The sequence below is a fragment of the Trichechus manatus genome, unplaced genomic scaffold (assembly GCF_000243295.1).
Source record: "Trichechus manatus latirostris isolate Lorelei unplaced genomic scaffold, TriManLat1.0 scaffold00248, whole genome shotgun sequence".
In the NCBI taxonomy this organism is placed as follows: Eukaryota; Metazoa; Chordata; class Mammalia; order Sirenia; family Trichechidae; genus Trichechus; species Trichechus manatus.
This window is the reverse complement of record NW_004444184.1, coordinates 1,524,978-1,534,602: the sequence shown is the minus strand read 5'-3', so window position 1 is coordinate 1,534,602 and position 9,625 is coordinate 1,524,978. Positions and strand designations below refer to the sequence as shown.

Sequence of the window (9,625 nt, the reverse complement as noted above, 5' to 3'; positions counted from 1 at the left end):
TGAAAGAAACAAGAGAAAAAAGACTCATTGTGTACAAGTTATCCTCAATAAGACTAACAGCTGATTTCCCATCAGAAACCAATGGGGCCAGAAAAAAGGGGTATGATATATTTAAAGTGCTGAAGAAAAAGACTGTCAACCAAGAATTATATATCCAGAAAAACTATCTTTCAATAATGAAGGATAAATTAAGACATTAAAAAAAAAAAAAAAACTGGAAGAATTCACTGCTAACAAACATGACTTACAAAAAATAAAGTAGTTCTTCAGACTGTAATCAAGAGCAGATTTAGTTATTTCATTTTCTATACTCCCATAGCTTCAAATGAAACACATATATACATGTGTGTTTCTTTCCAAAGATACTGACCAGAGAATATGTTGTAATTGCTTTATGAATCCACAGCATGTCTTCATTACTTAGAGTAATACTAGGGGAAATTTAACAAATCACATTACTTTTATAATAAGCCTTGAAGAACATAGACATAATGAGTGAGTTTTAGAGTGTGAAATGTTTCAGAGGGAGTAAGTATGTTTCAAAAAGTTGTTTGCCTGACTAGAAGATTGACTGAGACAGGTTACACAGATTATATAGGTGTAAAACTTTTCATCGCAATCTTAAAGTTAAAATGTCTTCCTCAATAAGATGAGAAAAAATGGCTTTCTAGCATTCTTTTGTGAGGAAAAAAAATAACTAGAAAAACAAGTAGAATTCTTTGTAAGTTATTTCATTTTCCCGTGGCTACTTGGCATGAAATCATGTGTTCTTCAAGGGATGTCGACTAGAGGAGAAATTAATCTCAGAATCTTTGATTTTTATTTTTACATTTCTAAGTAATGAAATGTTCACATTTTAGAGGTTATAAAAGTATTGTGTGCTTTGTGAAAAGGGAAAAATACTCAACTCTAAAATACATATTTTCTGGAGTGGTATTTTCTAGATTTAAAATAATATCTTCTCACATTTCCAAATCTAGGGACTGAAGCTTTTACAGTCTATTTTCTACAAAGTAGAATAATGTTGTTTTTAGTTTTGAACAGATCATCTGTTTTGAAAATTGAGTTGGCAAAATTTTGAGTAGACTAATTATAAATGCATACTTTTCCCCCACTTGTCTATTAGGTTAAAATATTACCTTAAACCCGAAGCAGACTTTGAAAGAAGCTAGGCTTTATTTGTGGATTATTTATCTCCACCACTCTTTCCTACAACTTTAATTGAAGTATACAAATTCCAAAACGGCCAGCCACCATGAATGCTGGTTACTGGAGATAGAGACCCATTCATCAGTGACTTTACCAACTTTCAAAATATACTCCTACTTGGTGTAAATTTTCTCCACAAAATGCATAAATATACAGGTAAGGAACACAAAGATTTAATTTATTTTTGTAGATTCTATACATTGTGTTAATTTCATATAGCTGAAAAGATAGCAATAGAATTATAGATCATCACAAAAGACTCTCTAAAGAAGGAAATTTTAATTTCCTATAGATGTTTGTTGCAAAGTTTTGGTAATAATTATTGTGGGCTTGTGATAGATTTCATTTAATGCGCACATATTAAAGGTCTTTCTTTACTTGTGTCCTTTTCTACGGGATTCTTGCCAGTGTATGAAGACAACAGATCAGTTGTACACATTTTATTTTGACAAGAAAGCGATGGGATATCACTCTACTTTTTATTGGGCAAATTTTATTTTATTTTTTATCTCCTCCATTGTTTTTAAATAAAAACAAAAACAAAACAAAACAATGACTTTTGACATTATTAATGGATGCAAGAAATAAATTTTGTTATATGAATGCTCCTCCTCTAGTTCCATATTTCAGACATAAAGAAAAAACATGACCCACAAAAAGTTTGGTTATGAAAGTGTATTTCTCCAAAATATTCAAATCTTGGGAATACTAATAATGAAAACAGAGAAGAAATTACACAATAGTAAAGTTCAAAATTACCATATCATTCAATTTCCCAGTTACAATTTATTAAGGCAAATATATGTATATATGTAAAATTTCTATTCCCTAAAGGAAAATTCAAAATCAAATTCAAAAGATATGAGACAAAATAAAAATGAATAAATTGTGCATTTCTCAGAGTAACATTTGCTGCTTTAAAAAATAAATCTCACATTTTAATGGCTTCATTGAGTGGGATTCCATTTCTTACTTACATAATGATTTAGGATGTTTACTCAATTGACACGAAGTTTTCCTCCATGGTAACCCAGGGACCTAGGATCCTTCCATCTGTGGTTCCATCAATCTTAATGGTTTTTCAATTGTCTGCATCCTGAAAAATAAAAGGAATTAGAGAGCTTAAAGAAGAGACTCCCTCTTTTTAAAGACCAGAAGTGACAAGTGTGACTTTATCCCACATACCACTGGCAAGAAGAGTCACTCCACCCTGCAGAGGAGAGGGGAATGGAACATGGGAAAGTTAATTCTTGTCTAGGTCCACTGACAGCAAAAGCACAAAATTTGATGAATTGCCAGCCATCTTTGTCACATTGTTAGATGTACATTCTAGACCCAAATGATGTAAACAAACTCTAACTTCCTAATATGTAAAAAGTGAAGGATTAAATCCATGGGTAGAACTGATTACATTTGAGGATTGTATATACATTAAAACCTGTGAAAGCCAGCACCTGTGTAAGGTAGAAACCTGTTAGAGAAAAGTGGTAAGGGTCACCCTGTTAAAGGTGGAAAACTTGTGAAACCCAGAAAAACAAAGCAGTCCCATCGAGTTCCAGTTTTCACAGGTTTTGCTGTAACAGATATCTAGATTTCTGTGTGCTCCAGTTTTACTAAAATTAGCTTTTGATTTGCTTAGGAGTTTTGCCTTTAAGCCTGACTATTTTTGAGGATTCAAGTCTCCAATATTTTGACTGATTTGGAGAATTAGCACCTTTTTTTGGGATAATGATATATTTTCCTCAACCTGATTTGGGAAAGGTCACCCAAGAGAAAATTTAGTCTGCAGAATGGAATATTTATCTAGTATCACTGCCTCATTCCCCTAGTGTGGAAGAATATGGGGAATATGTGATTCCTGGCTTTTGAGAATTTTATATATCTATGTATATGTATGTATGTATGTATGTATGGCACAGTGGTTAAAAGCCCAGCTGCTAACCAAAAGGTCGGCAGTTTGAATCCACCAACCACTGCTTGGAAACCCTATGGGGCAGTTCTACTCTGTCCTATACCGTCGCAATGAGTCTGAATGGACTTGACAGCAACGGGTTTGGTTTTTTGGTAACCAGTTGTCAGCCATCAGTCACACACCTCCATGGAGAAGAGTTAGGGGTGGAGCAAGGGCCTGGGGATGTTCATGGAAATAGCTCCTCATGAAACAAAACAATGGGGAATAACATTACTTTCCTAACTGTGAGTCAGAAGAAAAGAGACATATACCTAGGACAAAAGGTTCTGTATTTTTCTGTCTTGCAAATTAACTGATTCATTCTGACACATTTCTTCTACTCAAAATCTGTACTATGTATTGCTAAATAATTTTTCTCCATTTTTAAATATGACTTAATTTTTATGGCTATAATTTTTACTTATTTAAAAACATATTAATTAGGTGTATTATTAAAAATCCAAACTCTACAAAATGTTATTTAATGAAAATAAAACTTATCCTCGCCATCATTACCTCTCCACCTCTGTGCCTTGCTTCCTTGCCTGATAGTATTCCAAAAACTTTTGGAGTTTACCCCTAAGAATAATTATACATACCACAATATAAATAGACAAAGAATTGATAAAAACTTTGTTGTCTCCATAAGTAGGATTATATGCATGATATTGCTCTGTGCTATATATTTTTCGCTAACAACTTATCTTTGAGATATTAGCAAGTCAGAAAATACTGACACACATCATTCTTTTTAAACAATACATGGTTTTTATTGAGTGCATTTATATTGTTTCCAGCTTTAGGCTCTTGCAAGTATTAAAAAAGTGACATTTGAAGCGTACTTTTATTGGCTTAATGTGTTAGAAAAATGACTAGAAATGAATTTATGGATCAGGCATTGTCAAATGGTAATTTAAAAAACCGCACTTTCTGTTAATTAAGTTTCCTGCTTCCACATATAGACAACAAAAATGAGCAAACATTTTAATTTGCACCAAGCTGATATGTGAAAGATGGATCTTCAGTCTTTTTGGATTTTCATGTATTTAATCATGGCTGTATGTTTCACCCATTATTCTCTTTATTTACTTATATATCTCAAAAGTTAAGCGTAAAGGTATACATATAATTTTAAACAGCAAAACATTACATGTTTTAGTAAAGAACTTGTATGAATTTGTGCTAATTTTAAAGTAACTAAATTGAAATTATTTTTAAATAATTTCAATATTTGGGTATCAACATTAAAATTTCACCTACAACTTTTAAATATCTTTACTATTTTTCTAGGAACCTTGTCTTTCATTGTTTGGAAAACTTTAATGAAAATAAAAGTTGCAAGAAAACTTTTTCTACACATTTTGGAATTTATCCTTCATGCTTTTAATTCTTCTGGAAATCTACAATGAAATAAAAGTTTACAATGGTAACTTCCTTTTTTATATATTTTTTAAAATTGTGCTAAGTATATATATATAACAAAACATTTCAACAGTTTTTACTTGTGCAATTCAGTGACATTAATTATGTTCATCTTGTGTGCAACCATAACCACTATCCATCCCCTTAACAGAAAGCCAGTATCCCCTAAACAGTGACTCCCTCTTTCCTCCTCCCTCCCACCACTGGTAAACACTAATAAACTTTGGTCTGTATATGTTTGCCTGTTCTAGGTATCTTATATAAGGGGAACATACAATATTTGTCCTTTTGTGATGGATTTATTTCACTCAGCATAATATTTTCAAGGTTCATCTATGTTGTGGCATACATCAGGACTTCATTTCTCTTTACGGCAGAGTAACATTCCATTGCATGTATGTACCCTATTTCATTTATCCATTCATCTGTCGATGGGCATTTAGGTTGTTCCTATCTTTTGACTATTATGATTGCTGTTGCAATGAACACTGGTGTACATGTATCAACTGTTCCTTGTACCTCTTACCTACTGCCCTAACTCTGCTGCTTCATGGGACACCTGAGAAAACCCACTTAGTACTCAATCTAAAGCAACTAGAGTTGCACAATACATAATGACAGCAGAAGAATAATGCTTTTTATTTCCATCTCTTAGGGCTGATGGTTCTGAGATGCCTTACATAAGGTGCCTCATAAATCCGATGATATTAAGTACTCATACCCTTAGTGGGAGCAACTCAGTTATCTCTCTTTGTCTTGGCTTTTCTTCTTTCCATTTTCTCCCCCTCCTTGTCCTTCACTCTGTGTCTCTGGGATCACAGCTTAGAATAATACTTCTGGTAGAAGGAAAATGTATACTATTCTCTAAGTTATTAATTTTTAGCCTTTACTTATTGGTTTTTGGAATTGAATTATTATTTTTTAAATTCCAATAATAGCATTTTCTTTTTTAATATATCCACAAGTTTAACTCATTTTTGCATCGACAGTGTATTTTTTATTGTTGTAAAAACACAATATTTACCAACTCAATGTTTTTCACATGCGCAATTTAATGGCATCAATTATATTAATTGTGTTGCTCAGCCTTACCAATAATTGTGGCGAATGTTCCATCACTATAAACAGAAACTCACAACTTCCTAAGCAATGACTTCCCTTTTCCCCCTCCCTCCTGTCCCTAGTAACCACTAATAAAACTTTGGTCTCTATACATTTGTCCATTCCAGATATTTCACAGTATTTGTCCTTTTATGATTGCCTTTCTAATTTTGATGACATCCCATTTATCTATTTTGTATTTTGTTGCTTGTGCTTTTGGTGTCATACCTAAGAATCTGTTGTTGAAGACTGGGCCCTGAAGCATTGCCCCTATATTGTAAGAGTTTTATGGTTCTACTTCTCACATTTAGGTCTTTGATTCATTTGTAGTTAGTTTTTGTATGCGGTGTGAGGTACGGGTCTAACTTCATTCTTTCGCGTGTGGAAATCCAGTTGTCCCACCACCATTTACTGAAGAGGCTATTCTTTCCCCATTTGATGGATTTAGCACTCTTGCCAAATATTAATTAACTATAGAGTGTTTGTTTATCTCTGGACTCTCAATTCTATTCCATTGATCTGTACGTCTATCCTTATACCAGTGCCAGACTGTTTTGATTATGGTAATTTTATAATATGTTATTATATTGGGAAGTGTGAGTCCTCCTACTCTGTTCTACTTTTTCAAGATTACTTTGGCTATTCAAGGCCCTTTGCAGTTCCATATAAATTTGAGGATTGTTTTTTCCAATTCTATAAAGAAGACTGATGGAATTTTGATGGGTATTGCATGAAATCTGTAGATTGCCTTAGGTAGTATTGACATCTTGACAATATTGAGTCTCCTGATCCATGAACACAGAATGTCTTTCCATTTATTTAGATTATCTTTAATTTCTTTCAGTAATGTTTTGTAGTATTCAGTACAAGTCTTTCACCTCTCTGGTTAGATTTATTCCTAGGTAGTTTATTCTTTTAGATGCTATTGTAAATGGAATTGTTTCCTTAATTTTAGATTGTTCATTGATGGTATATAAATACCCTACTGATTTGTATGTGTTGATTTTTTATCCTTCCATTTTGCTGAATTCATTTATCAGTTCTAACAGCTTTCATGTGAATTCTCTGGGGTCGTCTATATACAGATTCATTTGACTTAGAGCACTTTAATGTGTTCAGTATCTCTCTAGGAACAATGTCTTTGACTATATAGAAAACTTTAATGAGGTTCCTAGTTGCTAGGATACTTTCTGAAGATTTTGGAATTTAATTATTATTATTCTTTTAAATAAATGCTTCTGGAAATACAAAATGAAATAAAAATCAGTAACGGTAAATTGTTGAGGAACAGCAATTTCAAAAATTAATCCTTGTTTTATTGTAATTTTTGTTATTGTCTGTACCTGAGTATTTAAATTTGAATTAAGATGTCTGTTAACTTGTCTATTAATAGTTATTGGATCACTAACCACCAATTACTAAAATGTTTACAGCCCAATTTTGCATCAGTTGAATCACTAACAATTACTGGTAAATTTATAGTCTAAAAGCTGAGAGATTTTTCAAAATTATCCTATGTAAATTAATTTTATAAAAGTGGGAGGAATAAATTTTTGAGTTCCCTAGTCGAAAGACAGAATATGTTTTTTGGTTTTTTTTTTATTGTACTTTAGATGAAGGTTTACAGAACAAATAGTTTCTCATTAAACACTACACATATTGTATTATGACAAAGGTTAACAACCCCACGACATGTTAACACTGTACCTTCTCAACCTTGGGTTCCCCATTACCAGCTTTCCTGTCCCCTCCTGCCTTTTAGTCCTTGTCCCTGGGCTGTTGTGCCCCAGTAGTCTCATTTTGTTTTATGGGGCTGTCTAATCTTTGGCTGAACAGTGAACCTCGAGAGTGACTTCATTGCTGAGCTAAAAGGGTGTCCAGGGACCATACTCTTGGGGTTTCTCCAGTCTCTGTCAGGCCAGTAAATCTGGTCTTTTTTGTGAGTTAGAATTTTGTTCTACATTTTTCTCCAGCTCTGTCCGGGACCCTCTGTTGTGATCCCTGTCAGAGTAGTCAGTAGTGGTAGCTGGGAACCATCTAGTTGTACTGGAGTCAGTCCGGTGGAGGTTGTGGTAGTTGTGGTCCGTCCATTAGTTCTTTGGACTACTCTTTCCCTTGTATCTTGTTTTCTTCATTCTCCCTTGCCCCCAAAGGGGTGAGACCAGTGGAGTATCTTAGATGGCTGCTCACAGGCTTTTAAGACCCCAGACTCTACTCACCAAGGTAGAATGTAGAACATTTTCTTTATAAACTGTGTTATGCCAGTTGAGCTATATGTTCCGTGAGACCATGGACCCCACAGCCCTCAGCCCAGCAATTCTGTCCCTCAGGGAGTTTGAGTGTGTCTATGGAGCATCCATGACCTTTCCTTGTACAAGTTGTGCTGGCTTTCCCAATATTGTGTACTGAAAGACAGAATATGTTAATAGAAAATTTGAACAGTCAATTTGAATTTTTAAAACATGATTGAAATGTTAATTTTTGCAGCAAACAGTTTACTTTGGACTACTAGCCAAAAGGTTAGTGGTTCAAACTGACTCATTGGTATCATGGAGGGAAAGACCTGGAGATCTGCTTCTGTTAAGAACAGCCAACAAAACCCTATAGAACAGATCTACTCTGTAACACATGAGGTTGCCATGAGTCAGAATTGACTTAATGGCAAGTAAAAACAACTACTTGATGTCTCAGTATTTTGGGGATTGTAGGGACCCTCAGTGTTAGAACTTTTACATTAGAACTTCCCTTCCTTTGCTTCCTATATCCCCATTTTTATAATATTTTTCTAAAAGACAAAATTACAGTGATATAGAACAGATTAGTGTTTACCAAGGGTTAGGAATTGGTGGAGAGATTGACAAAAAGGAATATCACAGCGAATTTCTTTCATTAATTTATCAGTTGTGTACCCTGAATGCAGTAGGATTTACATGAATCTATGGAGCCCCGGTGGCATAGTGGTTAAGAACTCAGACTGCTAACCAAAATGTCAGCAGTTCGAATAGACCAGCTGCTCCTTAGAAGTCCTATGAGGCAGTTCTATTCTGTCTTATAGGGTTGCTATGGGTCAGAATTGATTCGATGGCAACAGGTTTGGGTTTTTTTTTGGTTTTATACATGCAATAATATTTCTTAAAGTGATATTACACATGCACACATGCACACACACAAGTCAAACAAGCACAAAATAAGAGAAATCCTAATAACATCTGTAGCTGAGTTAATAATATTAGAAAAACCAAAAACCAAAAACCAATAATATTAGAAAAACCAAAAACCAAACGCATTACTGTCAAGGCAACCCCATCTGTTACAGAATAGAACTGCTCCATAAGGTTTTCTTGGCTATCATCTTTATGAAATCAGATCTCCAGGCCTTTCTTCTGTGGCACTGCTGGGTTGGTTGGAACAATCAACCTTTAGGATAGCAGTCAAGCGCAAACTGTTTTTGCCACCTCGGGATCTCAATAGTACTATATAAATGTCAATTTTCTAGTCTCAATCAATTTACTATAGTTATGTAAGATGTTACCATTGGGGAACCCTAACAAGAGCACAGATGAGCTGTCTGTACCATTTTTTCCTAACTTTTAGCTGAACCTACAGTTATTTCAAAATAAAAAGTTTTTAAACAGTGGAGATTGACAGCAGTACTGGGATAAAAACCTATGTCCCCTGCTTTCATATGATTTTCCCAATACAACCAATTAATCTTACCCCACTCAGGGAATATGTGCTCATTTTAGATAAGGAGATGGATAAATAAAATGAATTCATCTTTCTTCCTATCTCATATAATCCCAAATCCAAAGCTAACCAATTCTAACATCTCACACCTTTCTATTTGCTCACACAAACCTACTATATGGGATTTTATTGTTGTTACATTGTATCATACTCCATCATTTGATTTTTTCCCACCTAATCTTTTATAAACACATC

The 9,625-nt window shown here is 34.0% G+C and overlaps 1 protein-coding gene across 1 annotated transcript in view; it reads right to left on the bottom strand.

Moving 5' to 3' along the window:
• Positions 1-2,247: 2,247 nt before the first annotated feature.
• The window catches only part of LOC101348652 (protein LEG1 homolog), a 32,663-nt gene continuing 25,285 nt past the window's right edge, over positions 2,248-9,625 (bottom strand). The window contains 2 exon segments of the mRNA XM_012559432.1: positions 2,248-2,305; positions 2,395-2,419. Of these exon segments, the coding sequence (XP_012414886.1) occupies positions 2,248-2,305; positions 2,395-2,419 (83 nt within the window).